The 23,310-nt window shown below is 40.4% G+C and overlaps 2 protein-coding genes across 12 annotated transcripts in view; both read right to left on the bottom strand.

Moving 5' to 3' along the window:
• The window catches only part of Fktn (fukutin), a 72,626-nt gene extending 65,607 nt beyond the window's left edge, over positions 1-7,019 (bottom strand). For 3 of the 5 annotated variants that reach the window (XM_048419894.3, XM_085677149.2, XM_048419896.3), the window contains exons 1-2: positions 6,366-6,499; positions 807-1,015 (exon numbers count right to left, since the gene is read on the bottom strand). In XM_048419894.3, the coding sequence (XP_048275851.1) occupies positions 807-911 (105 nt within the window). In that variant the 5' untranslated portion in view covers positions 912-1,015; positions 6,366-6,499. Of the gene's footprint in view, positions 1-806; positions 1,016-6,365; positions 6,500-6,822 lie in introns of those variants that run through there. The other 2 variants (XM_048419893.3, XM_048419895.3) reach the window with 2 other exon arrangements.
• Positions 7,020-11,803: 4,784 nt separating this feature from the next.
• Positions 11,804-23,310, bottom strand: part of Fsd1l (fibronectin type III and SPRY domain containing 1 like) — a 63,289-nt gene continuing 51,782 nt past the window's right edge. For all 7 annotated transcript variants that reach the window (XM_085677152.2, XM_085677151.2, XM_085677150.2 and 4 more), the window contains 3 exons: positions 22,661-22,912; positions 20,337-20,425; positions 11,804-17,616 (listed from right to left, as the gene is read on the bottom strand). In XM_085677152.2, coding sequence (XP_085533278.2) covers positions 17,494-17,616; positions 20,337-20,425; positions 22,661-22,912 — 464 coding nt within the window. In that variant the 3' untranslated portion in view covers positions 11,804-17,493. The remainder of the gene's footprint in view (positions 17,617-20,336; positions 20,426-22,660; positions 22,913-23,310) is intronic.

The raw sequence follows: 23,310 nt of genomic DNA on the forward strand, positions 1-23,310 counted from the left end.
CACTCAATCAGTCAAAGAGAACTGTTCTTCAATCAAAGGTATATGAGGAGCTGAGCGCCCTGACAGAACATCCAAACAAATCAAGTTTGCATTTCGAAAGCCTGAATGACTGTCCTGAATCTGAAAAGCCAAGCATATCCCTTTATGAAATACAGTATATTTGTTCCTTATCTTTAATTATTAGAAAATTAGATTGATTTCATTTGTAAATCACAGAAAACATAAACTCATCTAATTAAGTGGCTAGGGCTAGAGGACATCTACAGTAAAGTCATAAAGCTCCAACACAAGCAGAAGTAGGCCTTCTTTACTCTAAGACAGTGGTCAACTTAGTCATCTCTGCTGAGGGCCTGGAAAGCTGTGTGGTCATCCCAGCATGGTGCTACAGGCACTTACTACTCCTGGACTCCTAATCAGCATCTCTACACCTTCAGTCCCATAAACAGCAACAAAGGTAAGCTTTACTACAACTCTTCTGTAGATTCTGAATCAAAATTCACACTATAAGATACAATAATTTTGCTATGTTATTAGAATTACCTATCATTTATGTGAAATAATAATTTTTATTTATCAGAAAATGTGAATAGATTAAATATTATTTAAACATTACTTCTGATTTAATTGCATAATTATAAAAACATTTAATTATAATTTTGAACTGTCTGCTACAGCCTACAAAGTTAAGAACCCCTGTGAGAAATGTTTCCATAGAAGTTAAACATTATTAATTGGGTGTACTGCAATTTACATGTTAAGAAAGCACGCAGCCACAATGACATCTAATAAGAAAACCACGGAATTACCTTGGCTGACAGATAGTGCTTGTAGTAGTACAGCTGAAACAGCAGAAACGCAGAACTTGTCAGTGTTAGGAGGGCCAAGACCACGTTCTTATTGATTCTACTCATTGGTCTGTGGTCTTCTCGCAGATATCTTTAACCGTAACCCAGATGTTATCATCTTCTTCATGAAACAGGAAGAGAATCTTGTTTTTGTGAGCAAAGAGGTATTTCTGAAAAGGATAAAAAAAAAAGGTCAATTTGGCAAAAAAAGAAAAAAAATTAAAATTAGCTTCAATAATCATTGATAGCACACACACACACACAAGTTATTTAGCCAAGCATGACAGTACATGGCTATAATTTGGTATGCTGAGGCAGGGGAATAACAAGTACAAGATCAGCCTGGGTTAAACGGTGAGGTCTGGACCAGCTTGAGCAACTTAGAAAGACCCTTTCTCAAACAGACAAATAAACATTAAAAGCAAAACTGGGAAAGAAAAGGGTTAAGAAAAAGCTACAGAACACTTAGACCAAGAGGAATGCAGGGGAGGGGCTTCTACAATGTTTCTGAGTCAACAGACCTGGCCTGGGACCTTTGCATCCCAGAATGCATGTCAGACAAGACTCTGACTGTAATGAGAACTACTTCCACAGTGGAAACGTGAGAAAGAAATTTTTAGTCAAGAAGCACAGTATCTAGCTGTTTGTTTTGTGAGGGTGTGTGCACGTGCATATATAAATAAATGACCTTGGTATTTGCAAGGGTAGAGAACACCTTAGTAAACATTTTGGTCTTTCATCCAGGGTATCACCTCCAATTATTTCATCAGAATAAGAAATTTAGTATGTACTTCCTAACTCCTCTCCAATACATGATCTTGATTAAATATTTTTAAATGTCCTCTAGTGTTTAGCTTTATGTCTTCAAGAATACTAATACCTCTTTGACTTAATAACCTAAGTTTTCTGTCTTAGCTTTTCTGCTTGTAATGAGAAACTGGCCAACTATGCCACCTCCTGTCTTCTTTCCGCTCCCTACTTATTTCTACTTGGTTATTTTATTCTGTCTGATAACTATGTTCTTTACTCTATCTGCACAGTGTTCCACAATGACCCTATATACTCACTGCCCACTCAGAAGGTAATGGTGCTGCTTACTTTCAGGTTTGCACTGTTTGAACACAGGTGTCGGGAGAGTTTGGCTGTGAGGTCACACTTTACTTCCCCTGATAAGTTACTGGGTTTATAGCTCTACCCTGCAATTTTAAACTTTCTCTTGGTTAACATTCAATTCCACAGCAGCAGCTACAGGGAATCTGATCTGTTTTAATGGATCACCATGGACGCACACATATTCCCTACCTTGTTGACCTAGACCATATAGTGATAGTGATTACTATATATTCATTTTTCTTTGGTCTTTGTGTGTTCTTTCAACTTATAGAGCAAAGATTTCTTTGTGGAAAACTTTTGAAGTCATTTGAATACTTTTGTTGCAACACTGGAGTCTCTACTTCCAGAACTACGGTAATGTATCTCCTTTCACTCCCATTTCAGTTGGCTTGACTTCCAAGGTCTCATCAAGCCACCTCACTGAAGCTTCACCGTTGACTTTCCATTCCAACATGGCTGTAACTTTGCCTTGTGTGCCTTTTCTTCCTGAGCTCTGCCAGACTGCCCTCTTATAATTAACTCCTAGCTCTTGAGCCAATGAACACTGCCTTTATTTTTTGCAGGGTTGCGAACTGAACCCAAGGCTTCTATCCGGAACTGGCAAGCATATGACCACAGAGGTACAGCCAACAGTGTCATTTTAAAGATTTTTAAAAATGACTTTTAATTTTAAGTACATGCATGGGTATATTCCCATGTGTGCAGGTGCTCACCAAGAACAGAGGTGCCCAATCCCCCGGAGCTGGAGTTACAGGTGGTTACTGAGTCACGTGACACAGGTACTAGGAAGCAAACTCAGATCCCTTGGAAAAGCAGTATATATCTTAACAACTGAGTCCTCTGTCTGTCATTTCTAAAGTGTAACTGGTTCATCAATTTCCCCTCTTAGACCTGCACAACTTCATCAAGGGCTGTCACTTGTTTTCTAGTTTATTCTCGTCTTGCTGTGGCATGTTTGATGTGCCAGGCTCATTTCCTTTGCATTACTAACCTTTGAATGGCCTGAGCCCGCAAGACCAGTTATTCATAGGAATCCTGGGGCAGGAGGGCACACCATTATATTCTAGACTAGATGAATTCTTTCTGTCAGAAGAGTTTATACATGTGTATATGTAAGAAAAATGGAGAATACAAGTTAGACTTTTAAAAAGACATTAAAACATTACTCTTTCATGATGTCAGAAACGGGTACCAGAAGTCTATGGCAATCTCTCCCTCCGTTTTGCTGCTATAAGGATAGTGCATTTGTGTATAGCCTATTTGCTTCTCTTCTTGCTAGTTCATACCGCCAAACATCTATGGAAGCTCCCACACCTGACCTGTAAACAAAAGAGGCATATCTCTGTTCTGCCAGTTCTGAGACCTCTTTTTACAAGGATCTTCCTTTCACATGTGGTAATCACTCTTCAAAATTTCAGTTTGGCGCTATAGCAATGTTTGTGTTGGGGAAGCTGCATTGTGTTGTTTCAAGGTAATTTCAGACTAGTACAAATATTTTTACTTAGCCGTTTTAAACTCCTACGTTTTGTTGTGGAGCTTTAGAACAATCTAAATGAACTGACAGAGCTGAAGCCACATAAAACAAGCACTGTAAGAAATCACAGACGATTGATTATTCCAGAGAAGTACAACAGAGAAGAGAATTACCCACCCCGTCTGCAGATAATGTATCAAGGTAATGGGATGAATCATGATTTTTCTCTATTGAACTGTGAAAATTGGTAACATCTATCTACACAGATGGTGGTCTGCTGTCAGCCAAAACTTGTTACAATGGTTTCATCAGAGTAGACCATGGAAAAAAAGATTATTTCTCACTCTCCAGATTTAGTTATTCCTCATACATGTATTAAATAGCACACCAGTGTAATGCACACTGCTTCCTGGTGAAATTTAAGCTGGCATTCAGATTGTACCATTGTTAAGCCCCTCTAAGCTCAACTATTCTAAACCACAAATTAGTATACTGTTGTTTGAGGGATCTATCTTTACTTTACAACAAAATTAATTCATTAATAATATAGCAACCACTTAAAATAAGCAATGGGACAGTCGGAGGTATGTCAGGGCAATATCACAAGCCCTGTTTCTTCAATGGCACAGGTCCTAAATCAATATTGGTGTTTATAGTTCTTACTTGTGACATTTTAGCCATCACTGTAAAAACAGTAAGGATAATGCATTTCTTACTTCACAGATATAAAGAGGATATTGTATCATGTGTAATGGAAAATATTACAGAGCTGGTAAAATGAGCAGAAAAAAATGAGAAAAGAGATGGCGAATATCTGCAGAAAAAATAAAATGGTGACAGTCACAGAGGAGGTTAAGCAGGCCAAGTACACTGAAGTTCTAAGAAAATGAAACTGAAGATGCATTCAGAAGTTACAAAAACAGAAACAAAAACCGAAAAATCAAAACACCGAACATTTTTAAACTGTAAGAGATCAAGACGTCTAGCTGTATTGCCAATGCTACTCTTTGTCCTCTACAACCTGGCAGTAAGACCCTACTGCTGAAGACACCGTATATTTATGACACTGAACACAGAGAAATCGAGCTGATGCTCAACCAGAAGCTTCGGCCCAGGGGACCAGGGCTCATAGTGCTGGAAGGTATGCCACACACTAGCGGAGGAGATCATCAGTCCCACCCAACTGTGAACTCTGCAGCTATCATAGCAACCTGTCTGCAAGATAAACCCACTAACTGTGCAATGGTGGCACAGAGAGGAGTAGCCAGCCACCCTTTACCTGGATTTAAGGCCAGCACTATGAGACAGAATCTATCTATCAGATATCTATGGGGTCCTAGGCCCCAAGGAAAACCCTATAATTTTTGTGTCAAAAGAACAGAAATCAAATGATTCCTTACTAGATATCGTTACAGTCATAGAGCATTGCATTGCTGAAAAGAGATCAGAAAAGAGATTTCTTGCAGTAGATAATAATTAATATGGACACCCACAACTGGACAGCATTCAGAGTGAGAGATTTTGGAGCACTCAGTCCTAAAAGGAAAAGCCCATTAAAGTCCTCCCCTCAAGGCTCAGGGACACATGTAGAAGAGAAAGTAAAAACACTGTAAAAAGCTAGAGGTGATGACTAACTCCAGGAAACAGCGCTTTCCAGATACATCAGAGCTGATGCCCATTTAAGCTCACAGCGACCGTGACAGCATGCACAGACCTGTCCTGGTTCACGCCAGACAAAATCCCAGTGCAGAAAAGACAAAGTCCCAACTCTAACCAAGAAGCTATGTGCAACCAATAACTTCCGGGAAATTTTCTTCAGTGGAATGACAGAGTACATCAAACACACCCCAGGACAAGCCATGTGATCACGAGCAGCTGGTCAACACAAAATGGACCCCATGTTGAGTGGGTATCTGGGAGCAGGTGTGTGCAGAGGAATATGACTAAAATATATTGAGTGAATTTTTTTTTGTATTAAAAAAGGAAATCTAGTAGAGCCTCATGGCACAGGCCTATAACACCAGCTACTCTGGAGGCTGGGCAGGATAATGGTTCAGTTCAAGGACTGTCTGTGCTACAGACCTGGCCAGCCTGGGAAACTTAGTGAGACTACCTTAAAATAAAAACTGAACACAGAGCTGGGAATGTATTGCTCATCAGTAGAGTGCTTGCAAATCCAAGGCCCTGAAATAATAGGCGGAAATAATACTAGGGCTGAAATAATAATAATTATGATGACAATCAAAACGAACCTATGCCTAGTTACTATTCATTCACTTCTTAATCCTTTGCAGAAGAACGTCTGCCTCGCCACACTGCCACTGAGAAGGTGAAAAGGTAAATAAGGCAGTCTTTCCATGCGATTACCCAGGAAGAAGCGCCAAACACAGCGGCTCCTTTCTGAACATGCTATCAGGGAAGCTCTGAAGGGGTGATGGAAATAAAGGACCCAGGGAACAGAGGGGCATGAAAAGTAAGATAGGTGAGGCTGAATTTCAGGGGGAGAAAACATAGACACTTTTCTTTCATTTAATGCTTTTCTTATTGAACATAATCTTATAATGTGAAAAAAAATGTTTTGAAAAATCCTACTCTCAACCAAGTATGGTGGTGTACGCCTTTAATTCCAGCTTGAGGTACACAGGAAACTGGCAATAGTGATGAAATCTGAATTCAGTTCTCTGGGCTCTTAGCTAAAGCTTCTAACTACCCTGCCCCAGTTATATCCGATCTTTCCCGATATTCCCCCACGGATAATGTAAATGGAAGACAGGAAAGCTGCACGCAATTATCTGACATGGCAAACTGCGCGTCCACCTTATCATCATCATCGGCATCAACTCTTATTAAGCCCAGTGTGCACTCTTTCAAACGACCTAAGGACGAACACCGAGGAGTCTCAGAAGTAGGAAAGCGAATGGCAATTCAACCACCTTCTCTTGGAAGCGGAGCAGCTGGGCCCTGCACACAGAACTTCTCAAGTCCTTCACGGGGCATCAAACTCCTTCCGAGCTGACCCTTCCCTGGCTAGTCGCCCTGCCGTGGTCGCTTTCCCTGTGGTTCAGGCCTCCAGCCACTCCTTCAGGTGAGCAGAGCAGCGGGCTGCAGCAGTTCCTCCCCTGCCGAGGCACCGTGCCGTGCCCGGGTCCTCACAGCCGATCGTTGTTCCAGCATCCTCCGTTCTCACCACCCAGATCAAACGACACCGCCCCGACCCGGCTTCTACGAGCGTCCCCAGCAACCTCCCAGCTCGAACCCGGGTCAGGACGATTAGCGGACAACACCGGCATGCGGGGAAGATCTGCAACCGGGACGGCCGCAGCATGCCGGCGGACCGACCTCGGCCTCCTCCCCACCGCCGTAGGGTGGCACCGCAAAGGTAGCTGGTACCTGGCGACCAGCGACAGCTGCCTGAGGACGCCCGCCCTGGACCAGCCCGGGTGCTTCATCTTACCTCACTCTACAGCAGCGACGGCAACCTTGCTTTACGGCAGCCACGGTAGACGTCGCAAAGGAGCCGTCAGGCGCGCAGTCGCACACGCTGGCCCGTGGACCGTCCGCGTCTTCTGCCTCTGTCTCAAGTTCTTGGAACTCTGCTGTTTGCTTGGCCTTTAGAAAGCCGCAGGCTGCCATCCCTTCAGCAGTGAACCGAGGCTGCTTGAGAATGTAGGAGAAACTCCGGCGAACAAAGCAGAACTGTCTCCCCTGGTGTGCTGGGTCATCAGACAGTACGGAAAGCTGGTTACATGCAAACTTCGGGAGGCTGATTTCTTTCCTTCGTTCTCCTCCAACCCCCGCCCTTCTGTAAGCACACACACTAAGCAATCAGATTCGGAATAACTCCTTGGGTTCTGCTTTGGATGCCATTACTTGCGATTGGGGCTGGAGTGGGAAAGATTGCTATGTATTGATGAACAGGCTCACGAGGTTGAGCTGCCTAATTGACATCCAGGTCTAGAAGATGCTGACTTCCAGTCTAGGGCTCAAAACAAGCATACAGTTCTGGGGACTTGCATCTTTTGCTTTTAATGATGTAGTTTAAAGAGTTATTGGTAAGGGTCAGATGTGGATTTTGATAAGAAGTTTTGTGAATTAAAGGCACTAAACAAATTATTGTAGTTTTGAAATCTCTGTACAAAAATTACTAAGGGCCCATAGAAAAAGATGAAATAGTTTACCCTCCACATCCCGTTCCGTATTGCGTAATTCAAGCTGGTCTGAAACTCTCCATGTAGCCCAGGTTGGCCTTCAACGGATCCTAGTACTTCCACATCTCGGGTGCTGGGATTACAAATTTTCACTGTCATGCTTGGCTTAAAACAGAATTTTCCTAAAAATTGTGATGGACTGTGACTTTGAAAAGTCACTATTAAGCCTGGATGCCTATGATTCAAGCATTCAGGACGTCAAGGTAGGAGGGTCAGGAGTCAGGCCTTGTCTTTTAACAACAACAAAAGTTAAAATTGATGCATACTGGAGTGACAAGAGGTGGTATTTAAAAAGAAATGAGCAGTGTTTATTATGCTAAACAATGTGTGGAAATTATAAGTAAGAGCTGTCAGGTTTCTAAAGGTGAATGCTTTTCAAGTGCATAGCTATAAGTGTTTCGGCTCTGAAGGGACAGGCTTTCCCAATGCAAGCATTACACCTCCGCTCCAGCAGTGGGGGGAAGGTTTCCGGAGCAGAGGTGTTTGAACTCTGCTCCTGCTCCAGGAGGTATCCTGGAGTCCAAATACCACAAAGTCCCAGTACAACAAACCTCACACAGAAGTTTATTGGAAGAGGGAAAAAAGATACAGGAAGGTAACTGCAGAAGGTAGCGCAGTTGAGCAGAACGCAGGGTTTATATAGGGTTTCTTGGGGAGGTAGGCGGGGAGCTTTCCAGGGTGGCCTGGGATTAGTGGGATTCTGTGTACTGATCTTTGGCAAACCCAGGTATTGGTAGGACTCTGTGGCCTGATCTTCGGGCAAAGTTAGGGATTGGTGTCATTCCTTTTCTTGCCCCTAGTCTTGGGTTTGGGGTCAAGTCGGGATCAGAATGTTTTTCCTTGGCCTTTTTACCCTACAGTAGCACATCTTGTCCTGCATAAATCTTGCATAAATAAAGAGGCAGTTAGAGGACTAGCCAGTTTTCTAATTTAAATTTAAGTATGGGTCTCATGTTTTTCCTATATAAACACAGTCATAATGTGTCATCTACATTTTCAAGTTTCTGTTACTGTAAAATGGACCAGAATTTAAAGATATATGCCAAAGAAAGATTCTAGAACGCCTAAAAGAAAATTGGCATTCTTTTTCATTCGGTTACCTTAGACATAACTTGTCAGGGACATTTTTTTGGCAGTTTACCTTTAAAGTTTCCCCCACTTACAAGTAACTTTAGTCTTTTCAACACAATTTTCAACAAAGTAAAAGCCCCATATACCACTGGAAGTTGGAAAATAAAAGGATAAACACAACTTAACCAGTCACAATGGTACTTGTTAATAACCTGAATGTGAACCGCTCTTCCAAAGGCTTTTGTTGGTCTCTCCAGCTACAAGGAGTTTTAGAACCATGGAGAGGCAGGGCTCTAAAACCCTGGAGGAAGTGGACCATTAGAGGGGACAGACACCAAGGTTTGTAGCCCAGCCCTGCTTTTAATATGCTCTCTACTTCCAGGTCCAGTCCATCTAGATGTGAGTAGACTCAGCCACCTGCCACAGCTGCCATAAACTCTGCCATGCCCTACCTCCCATGATGAACTTTAACCCCTTCAACTATGAGCCAAAGGGAATGTTTATTCCCTTAAGTTACTGCCATCAGGTATTGTCAGAGAACTGAAAATAGCACTTCTCAGGGATGTCAGCGAGACACTTGTGAGATTTTAGTTCACCATAAAAGTGGTTTAATCTGGTTAACTAAATTTAAAGCCATTGGAAAGGATACAAAGATGAATAAAAATAGCCTCTGTTAGAAGTAAACATTCATCTTTTGAGAGTCATCCAGGAGTATGTGTATACACATCCTGGCCTGTAACATTTGTGGTATTCTAAGGCGGCAGCATAAAGTGGCAGCCCTAACAAGCTTAAGTAGTCAAGAGCTTAGCCATCAAGATGCCTTATCCTCGGGCTCAACAGATGTCTCTGCAGTGAGGAGCACTCAGTGTTCTCCTGGAGAACCCAAATTCTATCATGGAACCTTAGTCCCAGGGTATCCAGTGCCCTTTTCTTTGAAGGGACCTGCACTTGTGTGTCATACTTATATATACACGTACATAAACCTAAATAAAAATAAATTTAAAAAATTGTAATATCCATCTGGATAGATAATGTTTCTTAAGGACCATAAATCCAGATTCAAATATGGAAGTCTCAGATTCCTCAGACAATACTGGACCATGACAGCATGCGTACTATATGACCTGGTATGCAATGCATACAGTTGCAGGGTATGCAAACACTCCAGTTAGCACATCCAAGCACCATCCCGTTTCCTCAAGGTGCCACCCATGGTGATATACATACCTATGGTCCAATCTTTTCTGGATGGACCTTGGGAACAGGTCTTCAGAGGCTCTCAAGGCAAACATAGGGATGGCTAAGAAGGGAGTTCTGGGGTACTGGCCATCTGTGGAATAGTAACCTAAACTTTGGTGTGTCACTGGAAGCCGGAGGAATCCCACCTCTAGTTTCATGTTGCTGTAATCAAACACTCTGACAACAGCAGTTTAGAAGGGAGGGCTTATTTGGACTCAGTCCCAGATTACAGCCTATCACGTTAGGAAGTCTAAGAGGCAAAAGCTTAAAGGAGCTGGCCACATCACATCCCAAACCACAAGAGCAGAATTAATGTGTCAGAGTTAATTCTCTCCTCTGTTGTCCAGGACCCAGCTTCGGAAATGGCGCTGTCCACATTCAGGGTAGGTCTGCTCACCTCCATTAATTCAAAGAAGGTAGCCCCTCCTTAGACATGGCCACAGATTAACCTGACGGAGACAGTCCCTCATGAGATTCCCTTCTCATGTGATTCTATACTGACTTGGGTCACATAGACAATTAAAACTGATCGCCAGACACCCTTCCACTGGGTGAAGCTGGGAGTTTATCTCCACCATGAAGTTTCAGGATGTCATATGAAGCAGAGTTAAGTAAGCGTTTTATAGAATATGTGTGTGTGTGTGTGTGTGTGTGTGTGTATGTATGTATTTTTTTTTGTCACATAAGAGCAGGTACCTTCAAAGGCCAGAAAAGGGCATTGGATTCCCTGGGACTGAAGTTCCATAATAGAATATATATTTATATATTCGTCCCTTCCCTTAATACCTTGTATTTTATCACTGGTGCAGTTACATGGAAGCACAGTAATAAAATCAATCCCTTCGGTGCTGACCTTTAGCAAAGTGGATAGAAGCAACTAATGCCATGCAATGTAATGTAAAACTACCTTTAATACAGGGAACGTCAACAGAAGCTGCACATAATTTACTAAGGCAAAGACCCACATTTTGAGGAAGCCAACTGCCATGAGGGTTATGTTATGGCTGGACAGTGAAATGTTCCTCTTGGCTCTGCCACTCAATAGCGGTGCTGGTGCTGCATTAGAGTCCCTGGAACCTACAGTTGCGGGAGGGTACTGTTTGTGGGCAGGTCTTAAAGGTCACAACCAACCTGTCTGTGATTGGACCAGTCTCTTTCCCTGATCTGCCAGGATGTGAGAAAGCAGTTTCTTTCAGATGCCAGTCACTACTAGCAAGCCAGTTCAGTCACCATGTAGAGCTCAATAAAAATCAATAAAAAAAAAAACCAAACTGTTAAGTTGCACCCATCCATAGGCCGTCTTCCTACTCGAGAGGACTGCCCCTCCAGACCTCTGTCACACATTTCTCCTCATAATGCAATGTTTCCCTTTTATCTTTCTCTTGGTGACTAAGACTTTAAGTACAGGAACTACAGCTTAAATATAGTCATTCTGACATTGTTATTTGGCTTCCCTTTCAATTTGTTTCAGGTTAGAGAATACACTGGTACCAGGATTGAGTTCTGAGTCAGACTCTTTTAGTGACCCCCTATCAAAATGCACCCTAGGATGTGATGCACTAACTACTGCATCTCCAATGTATAAAACAACAGCTACCAGTGGCATGTATTCATGTCTAATTTAAACACAAATTTAAAATCTCAGTTGACTAGTACAGTATTCTCAGTAGCTGCCTGTGACTAGTGGCTACTGAGCAAATACAAGGCTTCCATCATTACATAAAACTCTATTAAATGGGATTTTCTAACATTTTAAGGCAATAGCACTAGGGCTTTTAAAATATGCTCATTCTCAATAAACAACTATAGATATTTAAATAAAAGTTGATACAAAATCAAACACTCACACAAAAGAAAGCAAAGAAAAAATTTAATTTTTAGAAGGGATAATACAGGTGCTTTTGTAAAAACTTGAAGTAGAACATTTTATACAGAACATACAGTCATTTCAACAAACAAGTTACTGGACTTTACACTCATTCTGAAGTTTAAAAACAGCACTTAAAAGGCTTTGTCTTGTTTCTAAGGAAAATGAGGCAGTGTGCTCATTTCAAACACTCTTGTAGCACTGAGTATATCATGTGTAGTTGATTAATGGTCTTCATCCACAACTTAAAGGTTAAACCTGAGGAACTGCAAATTTTTCTTATCACAACTGCATAGCAAAGTCATGTCCAGATAACAGACATACCAAAATCCTGTAGAGTAGGATAACTTGTAAACCATTTAATATGTCCAATTTAGAGCAACACAAATATGTCCAGATAATAACTGATATAGGTTAATGAACAAGGTTTTGAAATGTTTATCGATAATTTGTCAAATGTAACAAATAATTGAACCATCTGGTTGTTGGAGAAGAGTTATTTCAGTCAACTTCACTCTGTATGGGGTACCAGGACATCCTAATTGAAAGTGCAAATTCCTGATGGAAAAGGAGCTGAAGTCATTTGCTTATTTAGGCTTCCACTCTACACATGAATGCTATGAAGGAACTTTTACAACTCTAGAAGTTACGTAGTTGTTGAGAAAATTTACAAAGACTGAGTCATGCACAAAGTAAATTAATAGTAAAGAACATTTTAATAGGAGGTCTTACTTTTTAAAAAAATCATTTAAAAATCACTGGTAATACCAAATTAAGAACATGCTTTCTCAAAGTAAACAGGATTTACAAGTATCCAAACACTTACAGCCATTATTAATGAAAACCACCGCCGGACTCCACGTCATTACACGCCTCACAACAGCCCTGTGAGGTAGGCTAAACAATGCACAATATTTTAAGTAAGGCAATAGAGACCCAAAGTGGTGAGTGACTTACAAAAGGTCATAGATTACTGTATTGGAGAGTTATAGTGATTAATTTTAAATACTTAATGTCAGGAATCTTAAAGACTAGCAGCTTTTCCTGGCGCTATTTCCCAGCGTTAGTTATTATATCTTAATAGAATCAGTCATGCATTTAATTTTACAGAGTCTCCATCAAAAGATCAATTAGACTCAGTCCTTTGGTACCTTAGAGATACTGAGATTGTTCAAAAGACATTTTTTTTTCTCATAGTTCTGTGCTCTCCAAAATGTTCCAATATTAAAATGCTTTTTACCAATCTCTTCCAACTTGATTTATTTTAAAATTGGTTCAAAATTCCAAGCAAAGCAAATACATTCACTGCCCTCTGCCCTACATACTGTAAATCCTCTACATAGTTTTTCCTAAGCACCAACTTAAGTTGACTATTATTAAGAAAATATATAATTTTAAACAAATATAACTTAACTGATGATGTATCAAAGTCTGTGTATTATATTAACCCAGAAAAAAAGTACTCTTTTAATATGGTTGGGTAGTCAAGATAAAAGTTCTATGGTAATATCTGGTATTGATTACTAAGCCGATATTATTAACATATGGCATGTATAGCATTTCAATTCAAACAACAGCAACGAACAATCTACTTAACTTCCAACTGGAGGAAAGTTCCTATGGTGTTCAGGTTAATCATACCTCTCAGGTAACAAATACTGACATCAGACTCACAAGTGTGAACACTGTTCAGACACAGATAAAAAACTAAAAATACCAATTGCGATGTAATGTTGGCGTGATGATCTTCAGTAAGAAAAGCTTTATTACCGATTGTGGTTCTGAGTGCTGAGCTACAAAAGGTACATCTGGTTGGAAATAACAACTTCATGGTGACCTGGATACTAAGTAAATCCATGCTTACCTCTTCAAGACTGCATATGGTGTAAAAACAAAACCAGGAAAGAAACTTTTCCAGACTTTTGGTTACAATACAGAAGTGTAGTATTATGATTTATCATTAATTTGATAGTTTTTTTACAAGCTACAACAAATGTACTTTAAATTTTTAAAAGTTATATTGTGTATGCGCATGTGTGTGTAGTTTAGAGGACAACTTACAGGAGTTGCTTCTCCCCAAACCCGTGTGCCCCAGGGAACAAACACAGCCATCTTCCTGGCAGCAAGCTCTTTTCCTGTGATCCATCTTCCCAGCCCATGAATGTATTTCTTTAAGAAATGTAATGACATATTAACAAAACATTATCTTTAGATCAAGACTATAAAATCAAAAACAGCAGAAAGAGGTGCTATGGTGAATTAAACTCTACTAATTTTGGAAACCTGGATAGAAAGTAATAAAACTGATGCCATATCAGACACTCAAGTCTGTTACACGGATTATACGCTGTGACTGAAACACTCACACTTTTCGTCTAGAGCGTGAGACCGGCGCGCTGCCTGCTGTGCTAAAGAGGCAGCGTGGCCTAGAGGAATATGGTTCATGATAAGACGTCTATACTGTCTCCTTTTAAGATTAATATTCTTTGGAGTAATCACTTCCCATATATATCCCTTTCCAATTTTTAAAATTGTTTTTGAAAGAAACAACTGCAAATACATAAATAGTTATAATTTCTTGGAAAAGATATATAGAAAAAATTAATTATTCTAAGTAAGTCAGGAAATAGAATGTCTTGACCTAATTAAAATATTTCATCATAAACATTTTCTTTTATTATTTATACCAAGGATCTTGGAAGTTCAGGTTATACATAATATTGTTGATGGTCTGATTCCACAAATGAGACAAGTCAGTCAGAATCCTCAGAACAGTCTGCTTTCAGAGCAGAGGGAGAAGGCCACACCTGCCGTCCAGCAGTTCACTGTCCTATGGCGGAGGTGCTATCAAACCCACAGACAAACTCTTAATACTTCTTTAAAACCTATACCTGGAACATTCAAAGAAACACTATATATTACATTTCTATGTGCATTAATCATGAAATGATTGGTGTATTACATATTTACCAAACTTTAAATGATGTGACAGTCAGCTGAGTCAGTGAATTATAGCAGAATTCTTTTTCTAAAGTGCTTAAGGCAGCTCCTTCCTGTCTACTTCCAGCTACATAAAACTGGGTTGGAATTCAACTGCTAAAAGAGAAATATAATACTTAATACATGTTTTTACGAGACAGTTTTCACACCTGTGATCTGTCCACTCCAGTCCACCTATCCTGCACTTCCTTCATGGAAAGCAGCAGTGCTTGAGCTGGGCAGACACAGAAGCAGGGAAGAGCGCCGGGGAGCGCACTGTGAGTTATGAGAGGTACCTCTGGCTGATGTACCACAGCAGACTAAGCTGCGCAATGAAGCTCAGTTTTTACCTCTAATGCTAATGAGGACGTCAAAGACTATGATCAGTTAATAGTTACCTTATTTTGAAATGATTTAAGTAGGCACTATATTCAATTATTTTTAATTTAAAAACAAGGGTGACAAACTTCCTTTTAACTTAATAAACTTGGGGTTTTTAAACTAAAGTACTACAGATGTGTTCTTTTTTATAAAATAAGAGACAATAAGAATCAGAGAGAAGAAAAAGCTCAGTTACTTGAAAGTAATGAAGGAATAATTAGTACCAAATATCACGTGATAAGATCTTGGACTCTTATTCACTGACTTTATATTTTGTACTACAAATACACTGGGAAATAAAACCTTCTCAAGTAAAAATCACACATATTCCAATGAATGTGTGGAAATTTTATATAAAGGTCTCAAATGATGGGCCGAGAACCACACACACTCCTCCAGCCCTCAACAGAAGGCCCTCAGCACTAAGTGCAAGCTGCCTGGCCTAAATTCAGTTGACAATGAGCGTGCGTAGAGGAAAAAGGCACTGTATAAATGAGAAGACAACTATGGAAGATATAATATCATAATGAAAAGTTCTATGTAAGAACAGCTGGCCTTTAACGTCATTTTTGACAAAATATACTGAGTAGTCACACAAAGCAATTCCAATAAATTACTGCTTTCAGGTATGACTTTTCAAAAAGGAGCAACTCCTTTTTCCTAAGGTCATGAAATCATATTCCTATAGGTAGTAGAACTCTGAACAATATCTTTCAAACTATGAGAAATGAAAATAAAATACTGCTTTGGGGAACCAAGCGAATATTGGCATACTTCACTCTGTAAATTGTTTCAGTCTGGAAAACTGCCAATGTGTTATCAGATGACAGTGCAGGTATCTGTTACATGAGAAAAATAGTATCCTATGTCAGATTTGTTTCATCAACAGAACAAAAACAACCCTGCGAGTGAGCAGCAAACACTTAGGACTGCCACACAAACACCACGCAGAAAGCAACAACAGACACTTCTCCAGGGATTTGCCAAAGCCCAAGACACTTAAAACAAAAAGAGTTTAAAGTTTCACAAATGAAAAGTCGAATTTTCACTTCTTGGAAGGGCTGTCTGAAAGCAGTTTTATAACTTCAGCTTCAACTTTGGCTTGAGAAACTCGAGTTTAAGCAACTCTGTAATAGGGAACCACAGCTGTGCTTGCTGATTCACACGTCCCTTCGGGGAAGATGTAGGCTCAGGGAAGACATGCATGTTCATTTTTGGAAGAATCATAAACTTTTAAACAGTGAATAAGTGAAACAAAAAGAAAAAAAACCACTAAAATCTTCAAATAATTATTTGAAAAACATTTACACTAAGTCAGACACATGTAGTTTTTTCAAAACAGTTAGTTAAACTATTTCATATCTTCGTAAAAAGAACTTATAAACTATTTCAGAAAGGAATACTTTAGAAATATTTCTTTATAATCTTTCACAGACAAAAAATTAGTAATGTACAGCTTTTTACCCTTTATACAACTTAATTAACAAACTTCTATTCTCATTAGCAAGGGTAAAAATAAGCAATAATTATATTATCATCAGTGTCAGTTTAAGAGGAAGTTTTTTCAAAGGTAGATTTAAAAGGTGGGATTAAAGAAGAGAACAAAATCAGAAAGCACGGCTTTTCAAATGGTCCCCAGGAGCACAGGGAGGAGCACTAGGTGTGACTCATCAGAAGCTCATGTGATGAATACTCCCTTTGCACTGTCTAAATTCTTCCTATCTGCTTGATATTTTGGGTTATAAGAACAATTATTACAGTATTTTAGAGGAAAAATTATATGAATCTGGTCAATAAACAAGTTACCTATCAAAAGCTCAACTTATTTATAAAAGGTGAAATGAGCCGCTGGAAGAAAACTTTTCTGCCATCCAAGGCAATGATTTGAATTTCTAGGAAGTCTTGGGGACCCTGTGTTTTGAAAACTCCAGTTTAAGAAATTAATGACAGCTGGTGAGGAGAAACAAGAACGCTGTAAGCTTTAAGAGCTTTGCAGCCCAGTCCCTGGGTCACCATATATAACTATTACTATTAGACGAGCCAACGTATCTCAAGAAATGGAAAAATGGGTTTCTACACACATACTCCAGTACCACTCCTGGTCTATTTACTACTCAGAGGACAGTCCGCAGGTGCTGGCTCTGGGACACTAAGTACGCTCCTGTGGCTGCTTCCTATTTGGTGCTTAGTCTAGCAGAGTCCAGGCTTTAAAGCAGAGCATAGCAGGCCTCATTCCCACCACTCCGAAATGTCTGCGTTAGGAACTGTGTGGAAAGGCCACCCAAAGAAGAAGGGTAAACACAGTCTGAGGTGCCATTACTGAGTGACATTGTTCAGGCTGCTCGCTGAACCAGTCATTCCATTTTCACTTTTCTGAAGTGTTCTCACAGCACTTGGAACCTGCATTCCAGTACTCAAAGAAAGTCCACCACACCAGACCTAGGACAAGACAAGACCGCGGTTAGACTCAGACCAAATTGAACTCCAGGAATCCTTAACTTTCCATGTGAAAAGCAAACTCCACATGTATGAACGTCAACAAATCCCAAAGTGTTAAGTTTAACGTTTGAGCTGAGGAGGAAGGGAAAGGCTCACAGTGGCCAAAGGAAGTCTTTGCTGCAGAAGCCACCAGAACTGCATCCAAGAACGGGAATTCAGGCGGCACAAACTCCAGAGGCTAAACCAGATTAATCTCAGCAGACAATGTTGACTGCTGGTACTTTCCTAATTATTACAACCAGGGGATATGTACCCCAAAGAAACTTCCTTATCTTATTATTTTAACAAAGGCATGGCTTTAGATAGAGGACATATGGGCCAGTGAGACGGCTCGGCAGGTAAAGAAAAGGCAGTGTCTATGCAAGCCAAACGGCCTTAGCTTCATCCCTGGAATCTGTAGTCAAATTAGAGGAATCAGCTTCTGACAGGTGATTTTCACATGCACACTGTGGCCCATAATCAATCAATCAATCTCTCTCTCTCTCTCTCTCTCTCTCTCTCTGTGTGTGTGTGTGTGTGTGTGTGTGTGTGTCAGTCTGTCTGTCTCTCACACACACACTACTATAAAGTTAAAAAAAATCACAAATGAGCTTTTGAACGATAAAGTCACCTTGCTTGTGAAACACAGTCCTATTAGTCAATAAAGTTAAAAGATAGATTGGAATAGTCAAGAGACTTAAAATATGAAAAATATGTACAATTTAAATTATCAGCTACCATGTATATAGCAAACATGGGTTTAAAACAAGGATAACTGTAGAATCATTTAAGAATTTTTACTTTCAAATATAAAACTGTTAATTAGAATGTTGCACCAAAGACTTTACCGATTGCAATGATGAACTACATGGCTAACATTTAACATTTTTAAAACCAGCAGGCTTGGCAATAACAAATTCCCCGAATGTGAAAATATTCCTCAGATGCAGATGTAATAAGTTAACTGTTTTAACTGTTTAAATGATTCGGGAAAAATATTTCCTTAAAATACCTAGCAGAAGAGGGCTGGCCAGATGGCTCAGCAGTGAAGAGTCCTGGTTGCTTCAGAGGAGTGCATTAAGTTCCCAGCACCTACATGGTGGCTTACAGCCATCTGTAAGTCCAGTTCCAGGGGGTCTGGTGCCCTCCCCTGCTGTAAAAAGTATTACAGCTTGTATCAGCATGCCTACTGGGGTGTGGCTTCTCTATTTACAGGGAATCCGAGTGTGCCTGTGCCCCTTCTCTTTTGTTCCCCTTGCTCTGTGACAGGTTGGCAGCTCCTTTGGGTCACGCGATTCAACTGGTCAAGCGGCGAATTCTGATTTGTGACTTTACCCCTTAATAAATGCCTATCTATTTCTTATTTCTGAGCTAGTGTGGGATTTCTTTAAGCGTCCGACCGCCATAACTCCCGGTACACTCCTCTGCCCTCTGTGGCACCAGGGATGGATGAGGTGGACATACATTCAATGCTTAGGGTTTCTATGCTGTGATAAAACACCATGAGCAAAAGCAGAAGGAAAGTTTTCCTTACACTCTGTTTCACAGTCTCTCATCAGAGGAAGCAGGAGCCATGGAGGAACGCTTGCTTACTGACTTATTTCTCACAACTTGTTCAGCTTGCTGTCTTATACAACCCAGGACCATCTGCCCAGGCATGGCAACACCAGCCATGGGTTGGGCCCTCGGTTGGGCCCTCCCACATCAGTCAAGAAGACACTTGACAGACTTGTCTACAGTCCAGCTGATAACTGAGGTTTCCTCTTCCCAGATAACACTGGCTTGTGCCAAGGTGAGAGAAAACAACACAATACAACCAAAATATACAGACAGGCAAAACCCTCATATACATAAAATGTGTTTTTTTTTTTAATTTTGAAAAAAATACTAGCAGAAAATTTAAAGGTCAGTTTTTAAAAAGTAAGCAGCCGGGTGGTGGTGGCGCACACCTTTAAACCCAGCACTTGAGACACAGAGACAGGTGGATCTCTGTGAGTTTGAGGCCAGCCTGATCTACAAGAGCTAGTTCCAGGACAGGATCCAAAGTTACAAAGAAACCCTGTCTCAAAAAAGAGAGAGAGAGAGAGAGAGAGAGAGAAAGATAGAAAAAAGAGAGAGAGAAGAGAGAGAGAGAGAGAGAGAGAGAGAAAGGTAAGCAGTACTAGAGGAAGTGGGTATCCAAGTGCAAAGAAGAAGAAAAAGGTATGAGCTAGACTGTTTACAAACGTCTATTCAAAAGAGATCAATCACAGACTTAAATGTAAAACGTAAAAATACAGAACCTGAAGCAGAAACAAGAGCATAAAGACAGCATGCCACTCCATAAAACTGAAAAGGAGGCTAAACGAGTCTGGAGCATTAATGTCCAAGACAGTGGCCAACTCTTCCAGAAGAGCCTCTGGGGGTGGAGGTGGGCACAGGACACTGTAAGGCTGCACTGCTCACTTGGGTGCTAGTCACAAAGGTGAGTGCAGTCCTGTAAATATCCATGCTTGCCACTCTGTACCTCTGTATGGTAGGACTGACTTTAATAAGACATACTGAAAATACACAGGAATTTGGAAAGGGTGGGTTGGGAAAAGGAGATCAATACAAAGGGAGTAAGGTACTCTGCTTCCTCAAATAATACAGCACATATTATTCTCAAAATTGCTGAGCCAGATAAAAAATAAGATACTAACCATGAAACCAGGCAGTACTGGCTGAGTAAATTTTGTCTTGAAGGAATATAGCAACTGCTTTGAGTGTGCATCATAGAAAGACAGCTGACCTAAAAGGATAAGAAAGTCTAATGCATTATTCAAAGTTATAACATTTAGGATCAACATGTGACCATGCCAGCAGCCATATTTTAGCATTAATTTTTGTTACAAACCATACGAACCATATTTAACAATTCTTATAAAAATCTAAAAACATGAAAAGAAAATCTAAATCTGGTTTTCTCCTGGCATTCAAGACCTTAGTAGTGTCTCCATAATCTATTAAGCTGGTGCAGAAGTAAGTGTGGCTTTGCACTGTTGAAATTTGCCATCATTGGCATATGTAAGAACATCATACATAACTTAAATAGTTATGGTTATGCTATGTACCGCTTTAATGCACATTGCTAGTTTTTCGTTTCTTGTTACTAACATTATTTGCTGATTGTTTTGAATTTATTTTATACTATGGAAATGCTAGACAAAAAGAAAACTCAAGTTTTCTTATATATGTTCAAAACTTGTTGTAAAGCAACAGACACAACCCACAGCATCAGCATGGAGTCTGGCCGAGGCACCACTAGTGAACGTACGCTACAGCACTGGTAGGATCCGCTAGTGGACACGCGCTACAGCACTGGCAGGATCCGCTAGTGAACACGCGCTACAGCACTGGGGTAAAGAAAGTGTCTTGAAGATGAGGAACACTGTGGTCAGCCTTCACAAAATGGCAGTGACCTTCTTAACAACTAATTATAGAAGTTGCCAAGTAACTCAACAGGGACTGTTCAGTGGTGGTTTGCTTTTGAAGTAACTGAAAGGGTGAAAAGAATTGATAAGTGGATGCCTCTTAAACTGACCTAAAATGAAAATGAAGTTGTTTTCAACTGCTGTCCTCTCTTATTCTACACAACCATTTCTCAATTGGATTGTGACACGTAAGGAAACGTAGAGTGTACATGACAATTGATAATGATTAGCTCAGTGCTCAAACCAAGAAGTTTCCAAACACTTCTTGGCTCAGGTGTGTGCATGCATGGTTCTCTCTCTGTCTCTCTGTCTCTGTCTCTCTCTCCTTCCCCCTCCCAGGAAGTCATGGTTACTTGCCTGACACTCAGTTGCTGGTCTGTCTGATGAATCTGTCAAAAACCACCCCACCTGAGAAGCATGCTTAGCAAATCCACAAGATACATCAACAATTGCACCACTTTCGGCTGGTACTGGCTAACAGGAAGGCCCGATTCTCCACAAAGGGCCTGACCTTACCTCAAACAACCACTGCTTCAAAAACAGAGCAAAGCCCACATTCACCCAGCAACTCACTACTGCTTGTTCAAGAACCTAGAAAACTTTCTGTCATATAAATAATTCCACAGTCAGGCGATGGTGGCACATGCCTTTAATCCCAGCACTCGGGAGGCAGAGGCAGGTGGATCTCTGTGAGTTCGAGGCCAGCCTGGTCTACAAGAGCTAGTTCCAGGACAGACACCAAAGATACAGAGAAACCCTGTCTTAAAAAAAAGAAAAAAGAAAGAAAAATAATTCTACAATTAGCAGGATGCAGAAAGTCAGATCCATCATGTAGTGTTTTATACTACCTGGATAAACATTTCTTATTGGCAAAAGTTGTTGATCTTAATGGTTCTTATTCTGATTAGTAAAAAATGCATTCAGGCCTAGCTGTAACAATTAAAAATTCATAGACCAGAACAGCAATTCCTTTGGTTTCCACCAATAACATTACTCTACTTAGTTTACATTAGCTGTTATTAGCTCACTAAATGCTAAGATCTCTTCCTTCATACATTGATTGTGCCAAATTCTATCAGCTTTTAAGTTTACCCCATCTGTCTGCTAACTACTGAGCCACAGCACACTCCAGTCCATCCCCAGTCCGTCAGTCTGTCTGCTAACTACTAAGTCACAGGCACACTCCACCCCACTCGTAGTCCATCTTTCTGCAGCATCTTACTCTGACTGACGTCCTGCCTTGTCAGCCTTACACTTGCTCTTGTGGAGGTCCCCTCTGACGACTCTCCTCTGGGTCTCTATCCTAACCAGGCTGATGTCATTTGTCTTTTTCTCATCTATTGTAAATGCAGTAGGTTTTGTCTAGTTTCTCATTTTCTCTGTAAGCTGTTCCTAAAAAAACTCAACTGCTACTAAATAGGAACAGAAAAAAAGCAATATTCCTATATACTTTCACAGAAGTAAAAGCACTTTGCAACATTATTTTGTATGCATAACGTATATTCAAATATAAGCAAGTATGGGGAAATAACTTTTTAGGAAAATACACTTACCTCCATCAAAGTCACAAAACACACCTATTTTCTCAGGAACAGGAACATCCAAAGCTTTGACCTTATTGTTATGTTTGGCAGCAAACGTGCTCTGTAACCAGCTGTTAACATGGATGCACCAACTGGTGTTTGTCTTTCCTAACTGGTCAAATTTTCCCAATGTTTTGTATGCTACGCCCACACTGTAGGATTTACAATCCTTCTGGGCTTTGACTTCCCAATAATGCTGTCCGCTCTCAATGGCGGTGTCTCCTGCAAAAGGTGAGGAAAGGTTTTGACTCTGAGTTGTTCTTGAGAGTCACAGATTTTTACTTACCACATGTTCTACAACAACATAAATTCTTTTTTAGAGCAAATCTCACAGTGTTGCTGAGAATAGCCACAAGTTCAAGATCCTTCCACCTCAGCCCCCCAAGTACAGGCTTATGCCATCACACCCACTAAATTTAACAATTCCTTCCATGAAAATAACCATGCCAACAACAGATGCCAAATGCAGAGTATGTGCTATAAATTTACATGTATTGCTTATGTTCATATGAATATAAAATACTTTAAAGCCTTTCTTTAAATATATAATCCCTTCAAGGATTATATATTCATGAGGCATACTATACAAGCTGAAGTAGAGATTTAAAAGTATCAGTAGG

The sequence above is a fragment of the Myodes glareolus genome, chromosome 16 (genome assembly GCF_982192425.1).
Source record: "Myodes glareolus chromosome 16, mMyoGla1.1, whole genome shotgun sequence".
NCBI lineage: Eukaryota > Metazoa > Chordata > Mammalia > Rodentia > Cricetidae > Myodes > Myodes glareolus.